Source organism: Cervus canadensis, chromosome 16 (genome assembly GCF_019320065.1).
Source record: "Cervus canadensis isolate Bull #8, Minnesota chromosome 16, ASM1932006v1, whole genome shotgun sequence".
NCBI lineage: Eukaryota > Metazoa > Chordata > Mammalia > Artiodactyla > Cervidae > Cervus > Cervus canadensis.
Genome location: NC_057401.1, coordinates 39483393 through 39505841, shown reverse-complemented (window position 1 = coordinate 39505841; position 22449 = coordinate 39483393). Strand labels below are relative to the sequence as shown.

General features: G+C 38.3%; 1 protein-coding gene across 1 annotated transcript in view; it reads right to left on the bottom strand.

The window, feature by feature from the left end:
* Nucleotides 1-7380: 7380 nt before the first annotated feature.
* Nucleotides 7381-22449, bottom strand: part of GOLPH3 (golgi phosphoprotein 3) — a 48749-nt gene continuing 33680 nt past the window's right edge. Inside the window, exons 3-4 of the mRNA XM_043488432.1 lie at nt 19791-19905; nt 7381-9292 (exon numbers count right to left, since the gene is read on the bottom strand). Coding sequence (XP_043344367.1) covers nt 8868-9292; nt 19791-19905 — 540 coding nt within the window. The 3' untranslated portion in view covers nt 7381-8867. The remainder of the gene's footprint in view (nt 9293-19790; nt 19906-22449) is intronic.

Here is a 22449-nt window from a genome sequence, read left to right as displayed (position 1 = left end):
TGAGAGAGAAAGAAAATCATGTTATAACCAGACACTGACAGTGATGCTTTATGCCAAAAAGAACATACTTAAGATACTAAATAAAAATGTGACTCAACCATTTTATCCAAACAAAGTGACTTTCAAATAAGACTATAGATAAACTCTCATCAGCATACAAAAACCCAGAGTATACTATTCTCACAAGCCCTTCCAGAAGAATCTACTAACAAACGAGCAAGACAAGCAAGATGACTGGATAGACATAAGGAATGGTGGTGAGCATTAAGCATGTATTTACTTGCAGACTTAAGAGTTAAAAGGGAGAGATTAGTGTATATAATGACAATGTTCTTACAAAACAGATACAGCATAACTACAAAAAGTAGAGGCACTGAACTGTACACTTAAGTATGACTGAAATGGTAAATTTCATGTTACGGGTATTTAACCACAATAAAAAAGGAAAATGTAAAGCTGCCCACAAGTTTACATTGATACTTGTGATTGAAAATTATTTGATGCATTTAGAGCTACAAGGGTTTTCTATCTTCCATCCTAAAGCTACAGCTCTACTTTTCCATATCAAGAATCCTACAATACTTCTCATCAAGGAAAATGATGATGATATAAAAGCTTGTTTATCTCCACATTTGGGATACTTAAAGAAAACTAATTCTTTAAGAAAACCTTTGGAGATTGCTTTGGAACAAACTCTATTCTGAAAATTGGTAAATAAAATGTAGAAATTCTCTTACTTTTCCTTTATGAACTGTACTAAAAACTACTCTAGGAAAGATGAAGTTTCTCTTTATAGAAATATTATTCTAGCTAATAAACAAATGAGAGCAATTAAAGTACTTCCATATGTAACCCCATGGTTGCATAAATTACAGGGTCTAAGACTGAAGAGCAAGGTTGCTTTTCACAAAGAGAGGTATCATGTGCTTCCTGTTGAAAAGGACACACCACCACCTATGAAACAGGTGCCTACACAAACCAGTCAAAATCTGATGGAGCCTCAGATGTAAGGTATAATTCTCGGGAAGTACAAAAGTCAATATAACACATCAAACTATACACTGTGGATACCGTCAGCAAAATCCAAACAAAAGAACAATCTTATTAATAAATACTCCACAAAGAAAAAAATGAGAGGAAAGAACCTACAGATTGAGAGAAACTAAAAAGGACACATAAAACAAAAACTGAAACATGACAAAATTATTAAAGATGCAGGCTGGGTTGGAGTAGAGACTACCCTTAGTTATTAGTTAGTTGCTCAGTTAGTTAATTAGTTAGTTGCTTAGTTAGTTTAGTTGCTCAGTCGTGTCCAACTCTTTGTGACCCCATGGACTGTAGCAAGCCAGGCCTCCCTATCCATCACCAACTCCCGGAGCTCGCTCAAACTCGTATCCATTGAGTTGATCATGCCATCCAACCATCTCATCCTGTCATCCCGTTCTCCTCCTGCCTCCACTTTTTCCCAGCATCAGGGTCTTTTCCAATTATTTCTTCCCATCAGGTGGCCAAAGTACTGGAGTCTTAGCTTCAGCATCAGTCCTTCCAATGAATGTTCAGGACTAATTTCCTTTACGATTGACTGGTTTGATCTCCTTGAAGCCCGAGGGACTCTGAAGAGTCTTCTCCAACACCACAGCTCAAAAGCATCAATTCTTCAGCGCTCAGCTTGCTTTATAGTCCAACTCTCACATCCATACATGACTACTGGAAAAACCATATCTTTGACTAGACGGACCTTTGTCAGTGAAGTAATGTTTCTGCTTTTTAACATGCTGTCTAGGTTGGTCGTAACTTTCCTTCCAAGGAGTTCAGTTCAGTTCAGTCCAGTTACTCAGTTGTGTTCGACTCTTTGCGACCCCATGAACTGCAACACACCAGGCCTCCCTGTCCATCACCAACTCCCAGAGTCCACCCAAACCCATGTCCATTGTGCCGGTGATGCCATCCAACCATCTCATCCTCTGCCGTCCCCTTCTCCTGCCCTCAATCTTTCCCAGCATCACGGTCTTTTCAAGTGAGCCAGTTCTTTGCATCAGGTAGCCAAAGTACTGGACTTTCAGCTTCAACATCAGTCCTTCCAATGAATGTTCAGGACTAATTTCCTTTAGGATGGACTGGTTGGATCTCCTTGAAGTCCAAGGGACTCTCAAGAGTCTTCTCCAACACCACAGTTCAAAAGTATCAATTCTTTGGCGCTCAGCTTTCTTTACAGTCCAACTCTCACATCCATACATGACCACTGGAAAAACCACAGCCTTGACTAGACAGACCGTTGTTGGCAAAGTAATGTCTCTGCTTTTTAATATGCTCTCTAGGTTGGTCATGACTTTCCTTCCAAGGAATAAGCATCTTTTAATTTCATGGCTGCAGTCACCCTCTGCAGTGATTTTGGAGCCCAAGAAAATAAAGTCTATCACTGTTTCCATTGTTTCCCCATCTATTTGCCATGAAGTGATGAGACCAGATGCCATGATCTTTGTTTTTTGAATGCTGAGTTTTAAGCCAGCTTTTTCACTTTCCTCTTTCATCAAGAGGCTCTTTAGTTACTCTTCACTTTCTGCCATAAGTGTGGTGTCATCTGCATATCTGTTATTTATATTTCTCCCACAATCTTGAATCCAGCCTGTGCTTCATCCAGCCCGGCATTTCTCATGTTGTACTCTGCACATAAGTTAAATAAACAGGGCGACAATACACAGCCTTGACATACTCCTTTCCCAATTTGAAACCAATCTGTTGTTCCATTTCTAGATCTGTTGCTTCTTAACCTGCATACAGATTTCTAAGGTGGTCTGGTATTCCCATCTCTTGAAGAATTTTCCACAGTTTGTTGTTATCTACACAGTCAAAGGTTTTAGCGTAATTAATAAAGCAGAAGTAGATGTTTTCCTGGAACTCTCTTGCGTTTTCAATGATCCAATGGATGCTGGCAATTTGATCTCTGGTTCCTCTGCCTTTTCTAAAACCAGCTTGAACATTTGGAAGTTCACGGGTCACATACTGTGTGTGAATCCTTGCTTGGAGAATTTTGAGCGTTACTTTGCTAGTGTGTGAGATGAGTGCAATTGTGTGGTAGTTTGAACATTCTTTGGCACTGCCCTTCTTTGGGACTGGACTGGAAAACTGACCTTTCCCAAATTTGCTGACAAAACGTGGTCCACTGGAGAAGGGAATGGCAAACCACTTCAGTATTCTTGCCTTGAGAACCCCATAACAGTATGAAAAGGCAAAAAGAAAGGACACTGAAAGGTGAACTCCCCAGGTCGGTAGGTGCTCAATATGCTACTGGAGAAGAATGGAGAAATAACTCCAAGAAAGAATGAAGAGGCAGAGCCAAAACGAAAACACCCAGTTGTGGATGTGACCGGTGATGGAAGTAAAGTCCAGTGCTATAAAGAACAATATTACATAGGAACCTGGAATGTTAGGTCCATGAATCAAGGTAAATTCAGTTCAGTTCAGTCAGTCAGTTGTGTCTGACTCCTTGAGACAGTGAAAGAGTAAATTAGAAGTGGTCAAACAGGAGATGGCAAAAGTGAACACTGACATTTTAGGAATCAGTGAACTAAAATGGACTGGAATGGGTGAATTTAATTCAGATGACCATTATATCTACTATTGTGGGCAAGAATTCCTTAGAAGAAATGGAGCAGCCCTCATAGTCAACAAGAGAGTCCGAAATGCAGTGCTTGGGTGCAATCTCAAAAATGACGGAATGATCTATGTTCATTTTCAAGGCAAACCATTCACTATCACAGTAATCCAAGTCTATGCCCCAACCAGTAACGCTCAAGAAGCTGAAGTTGAATGGTTCTATGAAGTCCTAGGGGTCAGGGAAGCTGTAATTGGGAGGAAGCCTTGAACAGCTTCTGGAGAGCCGGCAAGGTTCTATCTCCTGGCTGGGGTGATGGTTGCAAGCATACTGCCTTAAAATAATCCATTAGCCTATACATTTGTCTATGAGATTTTTCATATATAATTTAATCATAAAATTAAATGTTTACCTATACATATGCTCATACATTACGCATTTCTGTGATTTTTATATTGGTTGCATTTAATCATACCTCCCAGGTGGCACTAGTGGTAAAGAAGGCGCCTGCCAATGCAGGAGACATAAGAGACACAGGTTCAACTCCTGCATCAGGAAGATCCCTTGGAGGCAGGCCTGGCAACCCACTCCAGTATTCTTGCCTGGAGAATCCCATGCACAGAGGAGCCTAATGGGCTACAGTCTATGGGCTCACAAAGAGTTGGACACAACTGAAGCAACTTAGCACACACCCCAAATTTTTCTGAAGTGTGTGTGTGTGTGTGTGTGTGTGTGTGTGTGTGTGTGTATGTATATGAAGTAAAATGAAGTGAAGTCACTCAGTCATGTCTGACTCTTTGTGACCCCATGGACTGTAGCCTACCAGTTTTCTCAGTCCATGCAATCTTCCAGGCAAGAATACTGGAGTGGGTTGCCATTTCCTTCTCCAGGGGATCTCCCGACCCAGGACTTGAACCCAGGTCTCCCGCATTGCAGGCAGACGCTTTACTGTCTGAGCCACAAGGGAAGTCATGTATGTGTATATATATTCCCAAACCTAACACCATGCTGATCTCTTTAGTATGATAAAGTCTCCACAGATTCCATGCTTGAGCACTGCACCTTACACTTTACTACATGGTTTAAAAAAAAAAAAAAAAACAACTTACCATATATAGCAACTCCAAACACTGGGGAAAATACATCATAGACACAAGGGGTTAATATCCATAATACATAGAAAGTCCTGTGAACCTGGTGAACCAATCTGTAAAAAGATCAATATCCTAAATTATAAAAACGAATAAAGAACATGAACAGGTAACTCACAGGAAAAGAACACAAATTACCAATAAAGGTTGCAAATAATAATCAACCCTTCAACAATTAAAATAATTTGATCATTCTTCTCTACTATTACCTTGGCAAAGACCAGGATTGATGATACCCTCTACAGCATTAGCTAGGGTGTAGGGAAGCCAGCATTCACATTATTTGAACTGGAAATTAACACAGATCTTAGAAAATTTAACTTTATCTCTAAATTCTTTGAGCAAACTTACGTCTGTTAATTCCTCCCATGGAAATAAAATATAAAAATATGTACGAAAATATATGTTTACAATACTGCTTAGAACAGTAAATATGAGAACAATCCAAATATCCATTAACGGGAGAAGTTATACATGAAGCCAAAAATGACTAAAAAGAAAGATGTGTGCTTATTCTTAAAGTTCTCCATAATATAAGTGCAAAAAGTAAATTGCACAGTAGTATATGATGCTAGTGGGAATCAGCACACAACTGCTCTGCAGGAGTGAATGCCTACATAATTCTAACACTGGGCTGAGGAAGTGTGGATACCAATTTAACTTTACCATCTGTACCTCTCTCAAGAGTAGCCTGCAAGGTTATAAACATTAATACCCCTACTTGATGCTACTTAAGACTATGTGACATTTGCACAAAAGCTACAAGAGCCAGGATATCACCTGGGACCCAGTGGGCTGCAATGAATTGGAAGTTACCTCCGGCTGTCAGTCATCTTGTTCTGGATGAAAGCAAAACAGAACAATGCTATCTGACAGCCTAAGTGTTCATATTTAAGATGGAGGCCACTGAGTTGGGATTAAACTTCGTAAATATCTCAGAGAGACTTGTGAACGGCGGCTTCCACATTCCTGAGCCAAGAGGAGCCGTGCATGGCAGTCATGGATCCTTGTCATCATCAGGCTGGACGTCATCACTCACTGGTCCTATGTGGCCACTGAATTGCACACCAGCTGCTCTCGCTTCCCTTCAGGTGGCGGCCAAATTCAAAGGTTTGTCCTGCTGTTCACAAATAATGGGAAGAACTGAGTAGCAGAATGCATCAGAAGTAGCAAGCCAATCCTGCTTCATTTGGCAGGCCAGGGTTTTTTTGGCCAACTGACGTTCGATGATGATGCTTTCTTCTGAGAACATACAGTCAACTTTTTCATCCCTGAAAGATTAACCCAAGTTAAGTTATACTAAGATATCAGAATAAAGTAGGGATATCCATTTATCACTGTCTTTTGCACCACCATGAGATCTTCTTGCATGCCCACTATTCTCGTTTTGTTTCTGTTGGAGAAAGAAGCCCCCTCCCAGTCCCGAAACAAGAAAGGAAAAATTATGGTTGGATGCAATTATGTTTTCAATTACTTCAGGATTAAAAAGCTCAAACACTTACCAGATAATGTGAGACTGGGCAACCCCTCCTCTCCAAGCCTGCTCTTCATTAAATCAGACAGTTATTGCAGTTTGGGGAGGTCATAACAAGATATAAAATCCCTCACTAGGCATAGAGCATGCATTAAGTTTCCTTTCTCCTTTTTGTTACAGCACTGTTCTAGACCTGGTTATTCTAAGGAACACTCAGTAATTAAATAACATATGAACAAGTCAAAATGCAGCAGATTCTTTGCACAACAGATCTCTATTTAAGTTTTATTATATTAAAACTCTCCCCGATTCTTGGATCTGAAGGCTTTTTACCAAGTAGCAGAAACCTGTGGACACACTGCACCTTCCACACAGAACGTGGTCCCTGGAGTCACACCAATCCTGTTTACAGAGAGCTGGAAGCGGCAGCCTTCTGTGGAAGAACTGAGTTCTAGATGACACCCTCTGCTCTGGAGACACAAGCAAATACTGAAGTTGGGGTCACACACAGGCAGAGCTGAGGGGCACTCTGCTCTGAATCAAACTCTGATGGAAGTACAGGTGAGCCCTTTCCTCCTTGCGTGAGAATACAGATGCTACTGCAGAAGTCAAGAAGACCTCAGAAACATCGAGTACCTCACCTTTAAAATCTTTTCAGGAGAAAAACGTAAATGTTCACCTAAAAAGAAATTCCAGGACATGGTGTAAGTTTCAAGTATCCATTTTATGGGAAGAAACAATAAATTAATACCTTCTATATTTAATCACCACCAATAGTATCGTCTGGAGGTAAAAGAGGTTATTTTAATGGACAGAAAAATCTGACTTTTTTCGTGAATTAAAATAGGGATTGGTAAACCATTGCTCATGGCCAGCTGCCTGTTTTTGTAAATGAAGTTTTACTAGACTACAGCCTCACCCATTTATCTGTACTGTCTACAGCAACTTTCACTCAGAGTTGAGTAGCTGCAACACTGTATATGGCTCACAAAGCCTAAAATATCAATATTTACTATTTGAACCAATAAGAAAAATTTTGCCAACCCCTTTGTAGAAATATTGCCACACTACTACATTAAGGCTAAGTAAAACTTCTTCAGAAAGAACTCTAAGGCCACAAAACTCAGAATACAAAAATACAAATAACATGCTTGCTCTGATTCAGGCACTTTCAAGATCATAGTTTATTTATTACTTTAGATAAAAAGATAGTATACATATTAGGGAATCCCTTAAAACTCAACTCTAGAGTTATACACCATCTAGTACTTTTGCATTGAATGTTAACCAAAAAAATCTCTAAACACCTGAAAGCCCCACTAGTAACATGAACTATGGTAATAAAAAATTTGACATTTAATTTGTTCAATATATAGTATTTACATTATGAAACCAATGGTGATCCAATAAACAGTGATAAAGAAATAGTAAAAATAAACTTTAAAAAGCAAAGGTTTATATTCTTAGAATGTGCTAATTATCATAATTGTATATAAAAATTAAAACATAGCAGAGCTTTCTGTTACAAAATTATTAATCATCTGAGTTGTAGTCATTACTTGCTAACGATTTACATGCAACATCTGCTAGTACTGACATTTGATTGTTTTCCCCCAAGAAAGTGTGAGTAGATATTTAAGAGCAGACATTAATTTACCTGTGGACAGAAAAAGATAAAACTGTACTCAAGATTAGTACTGGTCACAAGCCTCTTCTCTATAGAAATGATAAAAATAGTAAGACCAAAAGAAAAAAAAAAAATCCAAAATGGAGATGCATAAGCAAAGAGTACCATGAATGGCACAGCTCAAAAAATGTTGGGACCAATTAAGACATACATCTTTTCTCTCCTTAATGATGAGGTTTATTTTGCCACCAAATTATAATGACTGTAGCAAGTAAGGGGCACCAGGTGTACAACCAATTAAATCCTGCAAAATACTAAGATGGGCAGGGGTGGCCAGAAGAAGGAACAATTTATATATACTTCAAACTATATACAGCATAACTGGAATGCAGCTCATCCCAAACTGGCTGTGTGAAACAACTGGACCTTTATGACTTAATAGTTAAAATTATAACAAGTAATAATACAACAGATTTACATGGGAAGCAAAATCAAGGGGCACTTTATATTATTTACTGTGTATTTCAATTTAAAAATAATTTGCTAAGTATACATCTCAACTGAGGTCTATGTATAAAATGTCCCAATAGATACAGATATTTACCTTTGGTGAGTTAAAGGCCATTTTGTGACTTCTGTCTGAATTGCAGGCAGAACATTAGATGGACACGCACATACAGGAAAAACTCAGCCTGAGGTAATCCGAAAGATGTGCAGGCGAGGAGACTGGTGGTACTTTGAAAGTCAAAGAACACCAGAAACCCGAAACGGGAACAGTGAGGATGGCAACAAGGAATGGAATGCCAATATGGCAGTAAAACTTTTTTCAAAACAGAAAGAGGAAGGCCTCTCGTACCAGCAGAATCCTGCATACATACAGAAAAGAAAAAGCCACCCACCATTTCATGAAACAGAAGCCAATTACAGTGTGGGAAGTACAAACTGCAGAAAACCAGAAGTCCGAGAAGAAAAACGACTGGTTCCCGAGAGAGAAAGGGGGACGCGTGGTTCGGGGCAGGGTCACTTGGTGAAGGCCGCCACCACCGCCCACAGCACCTCGTTGGTCCCGGCCTTCAGACACTCCACCTCGGGGTCCAAGTCCAGGAGCTGCCGCACCCGCTTGGTGGCTACATCGTACTGCTCGTCCAGCAGGGGCGCGAACGCGTTCTCCAGGACGTCGGAGGCGTGGGCCAGGTAGATGAGGGCCAGCAGGCGCTTGTCCATGCGGTGAGGGTCGTTCACCCACTTGTCGAGAACGGCTTCCTGCACCTTCTTGATGAGGCGCTGCTTAATGTTGTTGTTGGTGAGGGGGTGCGTTGTCATGTCAAAGAGGAGGAAGTTCTGTTTCTCTGTGGTCAGCACGCCCTTTTCTACCAGGTTTTTAGCTAATCGTTCCCGCACGTTTCTTAACTGATAATGCAATTTTAATGGATTCCACGTCTCACCTAAACAAAAGATTCCAGAAGTTAGAAAGGATAGGTATTAGTTGCTAATTTTATTAAATTCTGTATCATTAAAATGAACAGTAACATCTGGCATTTTTTCCTCCAGAGAAACAGAAGAAAATCCAGTTGTTTTCTTGCCAACTACACCATGAACCCCTTGAGGGCCAAGGCCTTTGGTTTCTAAGCACCTGGCAAATGATTTTCAGGCACAACAGTTACTCAAAAGACGGAACTGAAAGAAGTCTCCAAACCAGTTCCCCTAATGTGGAAATAAGCCAAATATTAAATTATGTTTGCCTTCTCTCTAGCTATTGTCAAAAAGCAGCCAATAGCAAACTATGAACTTTCTTTCCTATTAAACACCAATCTGCAACAAAGAGAGAAAAAGAGTTAAAAAGTTTCCTGATGAGTATGTCATTCCTGAAACTGCTACATATACCTGGCCTATAAAGCTATGAAAGCTTGTTAGGCAAATGCTGTTCTTTGATGACAAATAATATAAAGCTAATTACAAAAGGACAAATCATTTTCATCATTTCAATCTTGCTGTCTATGCACATTCCCTTTCAAGACAGAAACACTAAAAATCAAATATTTTTTACAAAAACAATTATTTTCTTTATAGAAGACTAGAAGGAAATACATCAAAATAATCTTGATTATTTTTCGGATTTTATGTGACAAATTTTCTTTCTTGTATTTTCTGTATTTTTCAAATCAATCTCCAATGAACATGTAACTATTTGGGTAATTTGAAAAAAATACTATAGTAAGATTCTAAATTGGGACACAGCAGAGATCAACCACATGCACTTATTATTATATACAAAAGCTGTAAGACTGAAATTTCATAATGCTGAGGAAAAAACACTGCACTACTGTCTACTACAGCAGTCATTAACTATTGCTGCTGCTGCTAAGTCGCTTCAGTCATGTCCGACTCTGGGTTGCCCAAAAAGTTCCTTTGGTTTAAGTGAAAATTAAAGGACACATTTTCATTTTTACTAAGAACTTTATTGAACAACATATTCACCATTTTGTTCCACTACCGTCTGCCATTTTTCAGGCAACTTCATAATTGCATCTTTCCAAATTTATCTCTTAGAGCAAAGAACTGTTCCAGGTGCCTCTTACAGTAAGAGTCTTCCAGGGAATTGAATTTTTTTCTGTTAAAAGAATTCTATAAAGACTGAAATAAATGGAAATCTGAAGGTGCAATGTCTAGGGAATATGGCAGATGAGTCAGAACTTGCTGGCCAAGCTGTGACAGTTTCTGGCTGGTCATCAAAGAAACATGCTGTTATCCTGATAGAAGATTACACGTTTTCTGTTGACTAATTCCAGGTGCTTTTCGTCGAGTGCTGCTTTCAGTTACTGGTCTAACTGGGAACAGTACTTGCTGGAATTAATTCTTTGGTCTTCCAGAAGGAGCTCGTAACGGAGACCCCCCTTCCAACTCCACCATACACACATCATCACCTTCTTTGGGGAAGACCAGCCTTGGTGTGGTTACTGGTAGTTCATGTTGCTTGCCCCATGATCTTGTTTCACATTACTGTACCACATCTACTTCTCATGACCCAAAAGTTTTCCTTATGTTTCAGTAGAGAATTGCATGCAAGGAAACGGCCAAGAGGTTTTTTTCACTTAACTTATGTGGAACCCAAACATCAAAACAATTAACATAACCAAGCAGGTACAAATTATTCTTAACGCTTGATTTGGATATTCTGGGTATGTCGGCTATGTCCCATGTGGAGTAACACTGACTGTTCTCAGTTAATGTCTTGATTTGATCGCTATCAACTTCAACTGGCCACCTGACCATGGAGCATCACCCAACAGAAATTTCCAGGACGAGACTCTGCAAACCACTTCTGACACATTAAGTCTCAGCATCTTCTCCAAACGCTGCACAAACCTTTTTTTTTTTTGCATTTCAGTTTTTACCCTTTCTTGAAATGAAACATAACATGTCAAAAATGTTGGTTTTTTCCTTCACCTTCAATATTAAAATGGCTACACAAAAATTCAATTTTGATTTTTTTTTTAAGTACTCACTGATATGACCAGCTGTCACAATACAATCTAACAAAACTGTTTCAAATGAAGTTAAAGGCAACTAAAGCTACTAGTGCCAGCATATAGGAAAAAAAAAACGAATCTTTTGGCCACCCTAGTTTACACAGCTATTATATTTAAACTAATTTAAAAATTCAGAATTCCCTTGCGGTCCGAAGGTTAGGACTCCATCCTTCCACTGCAGGGGGCCCAGGTTTGATCCCTGATTGGAGAGCTAATATCCTGCAAGCCACACAGCCAAATAAATAAATAAAGAGGGAAAACAACTCTGCTCCTCAGCTGCCCTAGCCACTTTCAAGTGCTATTAGCCAGTTTCAAGTACTCATTAGCCAAGTGGGGCAAGAGGCTACTGAATGGACAGCACAGAAAGAGAACATTTCCATCGTCACAGAAAGCTCCATATTAGTGTTCCAAGTCATTTTGCCATGACTTAACACTAAAGAAGTGTTAGGCTATGACTAAGTAATCAATCTTGGACTTACCTTTTTATCTTTTGAGAGAAACCTGAGCCTACGACTGCCCAAGCCTGCCACCTAAAGGCACATCTCAGGCAGGAGAGCAGATCTCAAGCAGAGCAAAGGAGTCACACTGTTAAAAAGGCAGAGATCCGAGTTGGAGGAAGCTAAGACAACTGGAATATGCAAGGCAGTCCTGGGAAAGAGGGGACTATGCAGAGTAAGAGCTCTAGAAACCCACATGGTGTTTTCACTTAGGTGTGATGAAAAACGAAGGCACAGGGGTTAAGATGACAAAGTCCACAAAGGTAAAAATAAGGTGGGGGGGCTGGAGGGCGCCAGGGGCACTACCACAAGGCTGTAAGGTGAACAATACCGAGAGTTCACAGAGGGCTGGGAAAAATCTGAGTGCCAACTGACTTAAATGGAAAGGTCTCACTGAACACCCAGGACATTTAGAAAGAATTCCAAAAGCATCACATCTTCGTATTAACGGCTAAACCAGGCCTTCAGTAAAGGCTATTCCAGACCCAGCCTAACAAAGCTTACGAACAAACTGATCCACAAGTAACTGCCTAGCGAAACAAATTTCAACGGTCTTTAAAGACAAACAAAATTCAGCACACAACAAAATGGCAGTCAACGTCCAGCATCTAACAAAAACTACTAGTCTTGTGAAGAAGCAGTTTTGCGACCCAAAGCTAATGGGTCAGGGGGAATCAACAGAAACAGTCAACCAGGGAGTTAGTTCCCTGGTGGACCAATGGTTAAGACTCCATACTTCCACTGCAAGGGATGCAGATTCAATCTCTGGTTGGGGAACTGGGATCGCAAGGCTGGGACACAAAGAAAAATACAGAGAGAGAGAAAACAAACTTTTCAAATAAAAAAACATGGCAAATCAGCTTCCACAAAAAGAAAAATAATCACTGCATTCAATTTTCTTGATAACTTCAAAAATGAAAAGAGCTGAAATATATCTGGGGCCCTATTAGATTTTAAAACTTAACAGTACAAAAGAAAAATATAACTCAATAATAAATGAAATTCTACTTGTTTTCAATTTTGGTATTAAATTAATCCACACCTACATTTAATGTTAAAAAATCATTAACAAAATCAAAAAAGAGAAACCATGAACAGCAACTTGATGAAGCACTACAGCACAATAAAAAGGTTGTAAGAGCAAGTTCTGGAGCCAGACTATTTGGATCTAAATTCCAATTTAGTCATCTCCTCAGTGTGCAACCCTGGGCAAAACTTCTCTATTCCACTGTATCTACTATGTAAAGCAACGAAAAGAACTCTTTCCAGCTCATAAGGGTTATTATGAAGATTAAGTAAGTTAAAGCTATATCAAGTTATTAGAATAAAGACTGGCACAAGATAAGTTCTCAATAAACATTAGCTATTATTTACCTGTGTGCAAGAACCAGCACTTTGGCACTTAGAATTTATCCTATTAATAAAGGCAACTAAAGCTACTAGTGCCAGCATATAGGAAAAATCATATGAGGTACTGAGGATGCAGTATTAATAAGACATACTTCTAACTCTAGAAATTTTAAATCTAGTGAAGGGAAAAAGATTCATAATATAAACTAACAGTACTGGCTAGGGTAAGATGTAAATAAGGCCATAAAAACAATATGAACCAAGAGCCCAGAGGAATAAGAAGTTACCTGAGTTTGATGTTAGCGGGCACACATTAGTTAGTCATGGTATTCATTTTTTTCACTGTTGTGCCAACCCACTGTTCTCGCTGATAAATAACTGCTTGCCTGCTCTACCTTTCACCAGAGAGTCTGGGTTTCGTTTTGTTTCCTTATGTCACTGGCACGTGGTAGGCAGCCTAAGACACTAGGCAAGAGTTGGCTAGGCTGTGTTTTCTGACATTCTTACATGACTTTTGGAAATTTAAACTATTAAACATAATATGATCAACAGCCAAATTTACAAAAGCCCATAAAAAACTATAGTTCAAATCTAAGGGTAATTAACTATACTTATTATAATAATCTGTCAGTTATCAAAGAAGTACTATTCCCTGCCAACTCACTAGTCAATCAGGAGGGTATTTGAGGTCTCAGAAAACATCTTGGCCATCTATTCTCAAATGGGGGGTGGGGGAGATTTTTAAGATTATTCTGAGAAACTCACAGATTTTGTCTTTGCAGACCTAAAAAAAAGAATCCCTCCAATGTTGGTATACAGTGACTTTTTTCCTCTCATTGGAAATAAATGGGTATTAGCTGTTTATAACATACTGTCTATGGTACAGAAGTCATGCTAAAAAAGTTTATCCACCTCTTATCCACAATTAAATCTTACATTGCAACCAATAGAACAAGTAGTGCTTACAAAGTTCATGTGACAGACTTCTCAAATCTAAAATATGTCAGCTTAGTTTAGTGTTGCTACTAAAAAAGAAAAGAGCCTAAAATAATGTGTTCCATTTATGACTGGACCTTCTCACCAGCAATCATTTCTGCCTCAGAGGAAGTAAAAAAAAAAAAAAAAGGACTCAGACATCATCTTTTGAAGCAATTCCCTAGAAAAGGGCAAATCTTGTGTGTTCACGCCAACAAAAATGTTATTCAGATCTCCTTAGATATGTTCTTAAAATGAAATTCCATAAGCAGAAAGCTGAACGAGTATAGGTAACATGTAAATGTTGTTTAACACTACTTTGAGTACTCCAAAAAAGGCACAATAAAATAACTGAGTGGTCAAAGTGTCTTGGCATCCTGACATTTCTCTTTTACTCTACTGGGCCTTTTGTTCAATTTTATTTTTTAATTTTTGTTTTAGTTGGTTTACAATTCTGCCTTTTATTTTCAGATAACTAAATTAAGCTAAATACAAAGAATAAAGTTACCCCTGAAATTAACATGCTTAAGACAACAGTATAAACTGGGATGAGAGGAGGCGAGTTGGATAAGTGAAGAGAAGATACAGTAGAGGTTTATTAACCCATGTATGCTGTGCGTGCTTAGTCGCTCAGTCGTGTCCAACTCTCTGTGACCGCACAGGCTGTAGCCCACCAGGCTTCTCTGTCCACGGGAATTCTCCAAGCAAGAATACTGGACTGCATTGCCATGACCATCCTCCTAGGAGATCTTCCCAACTCTGGGATTGAACCCAGGTCTCCCACATTGCAAGTGGATTCTTTACAGTCTGAGCCACCAGGGCAGCCCAAAGGTTTAACCTATACTGTCCACTAAAGATTTAGCTGCTTCATTCTAAGCAGATGTTGAATATCTTTTAAATGCACTGTAACAAAACCCCGATGAATGAATACCATTCAAAATTCTAGATTAAAAGATGTTACTATGATCTGTATCGTCATTCATCCTAAATTATTTACTATGTGAAAAGACTTTTAAGTTATATAAACATATTTTAAATGTTATAGTTTATTTTTTTAAAGAAGGAAACTGGTAAGTTTATACAGTTCTTTAAAACGTTACTTATATTCCACTGCCCAACAATTACTTCAGTGAAAAGGATACACTGGCAGGCACCTAAATAATTTCACTATAAAAAACTTCCATCTTTAAAAAAAAAAAAAAACCTTCCATCTTCCTTGATATATTATCAAAAAAAGCAGCTGTGTTCATAAATTTGGCACTCCAGTGACATCTTGTGACCAAATTGATCAATTACATGTTTAAGACTTCAGAAAGCAAAAAAAACTATTCTCAAAACAGTAGTCTTTAAATAAACTTTTTAGTCTTTGCCTCCAACATATATATTTATTAATTTTTAAGTAACAAGATATATAAGTAATGTCTAAAAATTGGTCGTTTTAACAGGCATATAAGTACACCGCTGAGCACCAAAGAACTGATGCTTTCGAACTGTGGTGCTGGGGAAGACTCTTGAAGAGTCCCTTGGACTGCAAGGAGATCAAACCAGTCAATTCTAAAGGAAATCAGTCCTGAATATTCACTGGAAGGACTGATGCTGAAGCTCCAATACTTTGGTCACCTGATGCGAAAAGCCATCTCATTTGAAAAGACCCCGATGCTGGGAAAGACTGAGGGCAGGAGAAGGGGCCAACAGAGGATGAGATGGTTGAATGGCATCACTGAATCAATGTGCATGAGTTTGAACAAACTCCAGGAGACAGTGAAGGACAAGAAAGCCTGGTGTGCTGCAGTTCATGGGGCTTCAAAGAGTCAGACACAACTGAATGAACAACAGTATGTACACCACAAATAACAGTAAGATGAACTCTTGGATATTCAACCTCCCACCCCAGGTAAAGAAGAAAGCTTTACTCCAGATTCCTTTCTTTATGCTGAAATTACAAGTCATTCCTATTATACATCAGGACTTTACATGCTTTTCTTGTGTCTTCTCCGCCTCAGAGGTAACCATCAGACCAACATAAGTTAATCATTCTTTTTTCTTTACATACAATCTGACTCCCTATGCATATGTATCCCTCAACAATACAATACAATACATGGTTTTGAAAACCCAGAAACAAGAAAAGACCTAGCTGTGTAAGGACAGGCCTACCAATTTTTACCATGCCCTCTTCTTATCCCTCTGAACAGGAACACTTTCTTCTGTCTCATTTTTGCCCTTCAAAGGCCCAAACCAAGTTCCACTTCCTCCAACTACTAAAGCTCCCAAGGAATTGTTTTCTCTGGGGTAATGCACTTATGGCCAAAAGTGAAGAAGAACTAAAGAGCCTCTTGATGAAAGTGAAAGAGGAGAGTGAAAAAGTTGGCTTAAAGCTCAACATTCAGAAAACTAAGATCATGGCATCCAGTCCCATCACTTCATGGCAAATAGATGAGGCAACAGTGGAAACAGTGGCTGACTCTATTTTTCTGGGCTCCAAAATCACTGCAGATGGTGACTGCAGCCATGAAATTAAAAGACACTTACTCCTTGGAAGGAAAGCCCAACCTAGACAGCATATTAAAAAGCAGAGACATTACTTTGCCAACAAAGGTCTGTCTAGTTAAGGCTATGGTTTTTCCAGTGGTCATGTATGGATGTGAGAGTTGGACTATAAAGAGAGCAGAGCACTGAAGAATTGATGCTTTTGAACTGTGGTGTTGGAGAGGACTCTTGAGAGTCCTTTGGACTGCAAGGAGATCCAACCAATCCATCCTAAAGGAGATCAGTCCTGGGTGTTCATTGGAAGGACTGATGCTGAAGCTGAAACTCCAATACTTTGCCCACCTGATGCAAAGAGCTGACTCATTGGAAAAGACCCTGATGCTGGGAAAGATTGAGGGCAGGAGCAGAAGGGGACAACAGAGGATGAGATGGTTGGATGGCATCATCGACTCAATGGACATGGGTGTGGGTGGACTCCAGGAGTTGGTGATGGACAGGGAGGCCTGGCGTGCTGCAGTTCACGGGGTCGCAAAGAGTCGGACACGACTGAGCAACTGAACTGAACTGAACTATCAGTACTTTAACTAGATCGGAAGAAGGTATTTTCTTAATTTAAAAGAAATGTGCTTTTTCCCTCTTTCTCCTACTCCAGATTCCTTTCTTTTACGCTAAAATTACTAATCATTCTTATTGTACATCAGGAACATGCAACCAAAGTACTATAGGTAACAGTATTTTGGCATTAACGGCCGTACTAAACTTCACAGGATGTTGTTTAAAAAAATTTTTAAAGGCACTTTCTAAGTATTATCTTTCTGGTTTACACAAGTTCCTAACTTACATGGATACTGTTTCACGAAGTCTTAATTATATTTACTACTTTTGAGAAAAAGTTATAGACTTCTGCCCTCCTTTCACTCCTGAATCAGATAGAGTGCATACCAGCTCAAGTTGAAAACCATGTTCAATTATCATAGAAACTGAGTACTGGATAAGCTACATGCATAAACTGCTACATTAACATGTAAAGTTTAAGAAGTATATAGCCACCTGAAATGGTAAGATTAAACTCTTTGCAAGTCATACTCCCTACATAGCATGTACACATTACAAGTATATAAACTATCAAAGGAAATCTGGTGGTCTAAGATATATTATTGAACCAAATCCCCATGTGACATTAGCACATACAATGTAAGATAAAGAGATCACTGATGGAGGGAGCGTCTGGAAACACCTCCACAGTGCTAAGCTGCACCAAAGTGGATATCAAAAACACTGACTTAAGGCAAAACCCACTATATACCATAAAAAGAACTTTAGCACTCTTACTTCCCAAAAAAGCTAATGACAACTTTAAGAAATGCTTTTTGGTCAGTTGAGAATCTAATTACAAATTCTAATTTGCACACCAGAGGTAGTAATGGGGCAACAATGGCAGTACAACACAAGCAGGACACAAAGACTGCTTAGGCCAATGATCTCCAGAGAACGCAGAAATAATCTGTCGGGGTACAGTTAGAAGTTATTAGCACTTCTATTTTCATCTAAAAAATCATATTTGCTAATTTTTAACACATAGATTTAATTATTCATACCCTCACTGAGCCTCTGTAAATAGCTATGGTTTGCCAAACAGGTGGAAGGCTCATGTAAAGAGGGCTGACAGTGTTCTGAGCACTGTGACAGTCTTGGTACATGCTGAGTAAATACCTAGTTTTAACTAAACAAACTTTCATCACATGGGTAAAGTAATTTTAATTTAAGATTTCCTACAATAAAAAAACTGGAATTGAACACCACACCAACATCACAAGCACAAAGAAAGAAAAAGGGCCACATTAACGTTTCTCTTACCCAATGAGGTAAAGAGAAAATTTATCAACAGATCTACCAGGAGGAGGAGGTTTAGTCACTAAGTCGTGTCTGACTCTTGCGACCCCTTGGACTGTAGCCTGCCAGGCTCCTCTGTCCGTGGGATTCTCCAGGCAAGAATACTGGAGTGGATTGCCATTTCCTTCTCCCACAGTGTGGGCCAAAAAAACCTCTCAAAATTACCAGGACAACCTTGTGAAAATTTATGTTCTTTACCAAAAAGAAGGAAGAATGAACTATGCCAGAAGTGTAAAGTACTCATTTATTGCTCTATCAGCTAGGTTTGGAATATGTATATTTATGTTTCAAAAAACATGCAAAATAATCCTTTACTGATACAAAGACAACTTCATAATAAAACTATTACTGTAGAAATTCCATTGATAAGTGAGAAAAATGACATCATGTTAATTACTAATCTCTGATAACCTCCAAATGTTTTTGAAAGGTACTCTAAATAGTAATATATTTGGACATGAAATGAAATGAGCATAAATATACATAGAAGCTATGTTTTATATAATAGTAGAGAGGAAGAGCAAGGTAACTCAGGTCCTATCCTGAAGGAGTTCACTATCTAGCAGGTTAGACAAATATACAAGCAGCTTTAAAATAAATGCAGTCATCAGTGCTATCAACAGGGAGCTGTTCCTTTCTATGGCTGCACTTCCTGTCTCCTTATAGTTAGGGGAGGCAGTGTGACTTTCTCTGACCAATGCAGCCTGAACCACACAGCACTTCTGAGCAAAAATTTAAGAGCCCAGGTGATCTTTATACCTTTCTTCTCTTTACACTAGTGACTTACAATACTCCAGACGGTGGCAGCTCCATCTGCCTGGCTGCCAAAGTGAAAATGAAGTGGTCTGTGACTGATTTACAGTATGAGTGAAAAATGAGCTTCTGTTTTAAGCCACTGGTTTTAGGGTTGTTTGTTTCCACAGCTTAACCTAGCCTATCCAGAATAAGATAGCATGAAATAATTTTGACAAAGAATGACAGGAGCTCTAAGGAAGTATACATAATCTCAGTCACACCTGCTGTCTCGTTAAAGGTGATGAAATTTTAAAAACCACCGTTTTCCCCATTTAGTAACTAATCTGCTCTCAAGTTTGCCTACCACTAAACAAATTTGTGGCTATTTTGTCCAAGTTCCTTTCAATAGGATTTTAAATTTTTACAAAAATCTTTCCAAGAATTCAATTTTCAACTTACACACAGAAGCTTACCGCTAAGTAATTCAATCCAGTTCTGGACCGTTTCTGGAGGCTGAGTCTCCTTAACATGCTTCAGAGCTTCATCAAGAAGAACATCCCCTGTTGGAGCATCTGACTTACAAATCACCTACAATGTAATCAGTAAGAATTACATGATCTATTTGATCTCTTTAGATAAAAAAAAATTATGTAAACATTTCACCATGTTTAAAACTCCAAGTGTTCATGCAGTTATCAAAGTTCAGATTTTAAATTAATTCCATATTAAGGAAATCCAATATTTAACCTTACCAGATTAGCCACAATCATAAATGAAAATACAACATAAATGAAAATGTGCCTTAATGAGTAAAGCAAAATGGTAGAAGAGTTTATACTCATTGCAATTCCCTTCACTGCTAAACCTTGGGCTATCTGATACAGAAATTCATTTTTCAAACATGTATTAGTTACAGAAACAGACTCAATTACATATCAGAATTTGGTATATAATAAAGGTGACATTTCACATTACTGGAGCAATTAATTTTTCAATAGACATTACTAAAACAACTGGCTAATAAATTAGAGGTAAAAAGTAAGACTTGGCTCCTCAGAGTTTATACCACAATAAAAGGTAGATTTAAATATGAAATATAGTTGAGAGAATGAGAAAGTTTTCTTAAAACTGTGACAAACAGCAGAAACCCTGAAAATACCAATAGGTTTGATTACATAAAAATTTTAAATACTACAAAACATTAAGCTAAGATGGATATAAAATCCACTTGAAGAACAGAACAATCCAGGGACTTCCCTAGTGGTCCAGTAGTTAAGACTCTGTGCTTCCAATGCAGGGGACATGTGTTCCACCCCTGGTCAGGAAACTAAGATCCTACCTGCTGTGTGGTGCAAAAGAGTAGGAAAATCCAGAAGTAGGGGATGACAGAAGAAAACACTACACTGCTTTAGTTTTTTTAAAGCCTTCCATAGCACTCTTGGGTAAACAAATCTCTAGCTGAAATTCTGTAATATCAAAGCTTAATTTGTTATATTATTGATACTTTGTTAACTATTAAAATATTATGAAATTTAACAACACTATTTTTAAAATGGGAGTCTTCTTGAAAACTTGGCATTGACAGCATGTCCTTTCCTCTTTGATCAATCTTAGCATACTACTGACTGGGGGATTTTGGCAAAAACTGACCCCTGTGGCAAGCGATTTGATGTGTAAGTGAATACTGAAACATCTCTAGTCAGTAACGTTCAGGTACAAAAGACTAATGTATTAATATGTCTCTGGTCAATAATGAGCTATAAAAGGTTAAAGAAAATACAGAATCTATTTCAGAGACAACATGACCCAATGGAAATATAATTAGAGCCAGAAATACAAGCCACAAATCTATTTTTAAATTTTTTAGTAGTTACATTTAAAAAGAAAAATAAGTACAATTAATTTTAACATATTTGATTTAACCCACCATAGCCAAAATACTGACATGTGATTATTTCACATTCTTATTTTTCCACAGTAAGTCTTCAAACAGCCAGTGTGTTTTTATTTACAACATGTCTCAATTTGCATGAGCCAGATTTCAAGTGTCTAGTTCACAGACATGTGGCTAGTGGCCACCATACTGGACAGAGCAGATAAAGAACACTTTCATTATCACAGAGAGTTTGACTGGAGAGTGCTATTCTGGGCCATGCTTATAGTAGGTGTGAGAATAAGAAAAAATAAAAAGCCCTGGGATAAAAAGCTGTATGTCTATATGCTGTGGTCATGCCACCACTTCTTACTTTCCATTAACTCCTGAAATCGACTGCCATCTGGTCTCAACACACCACATGCCCATCATTTTGAGACAGGTGTCAGGATTACAATAAACTGGGTATAGTTGGATATTTTTTCTTAGGTCTGGGATCCATAACATTAATGTAAAATTACTTGTGATTTCTATTACTACTAGTAATTAATGTATATATTTCACTGATACTTAAAAATTCCTAAGGTTTCTGTCCCCCATAAATCTACGGTTGCACAGTAAAATGGAAATAAAAATTATATTCTGCTTTATGACAAATATCTAAAACAGTAATTTCAAAACTAATCTCATGCAAGTTCATTTGACTCTACTTTAAATGACTGGATTTAATTTTAATACTCCATGAGGAGTATTTTCTGCTATACCGTGTCTACTGTGTGTCTAATTTTCAAAAATATATTCTTTTCTTTCCCATAGGATTATTATTGTCTGGTATATCAATCAAAAATGTTCAGTTTTCACCCTAAAACATTTTGGATTTCATCATAACACAATGCATTATGGAAAAAATGGTTTTGAAACACCCTACATCCCCCAAGAAACAATGACAGACGAAGAGAAATGGCCTTGAATATTTTAGGCTGAAATGAAAGTTAAAAATTCTAGAAACTAGTCAATAATACCTGTAGTAACACAGACCTTAACAATGGAGAGGAGGAGATCTGAAAAGTATTTATATTCTGGCAAAAAGATCAATTGCCTATGGATAGTTAATTTGCACAGTTATCCCTTTTGAGTAGTATGTCAAGTCTTCCAAATCATGGTTTTCAGGAATAGCAAATAAAGTTTGGGAGTCTTTTTGAATATGCAGGATGCAACGGCCAATGATCCTAACAATGAATTACATTACTCATTATGTA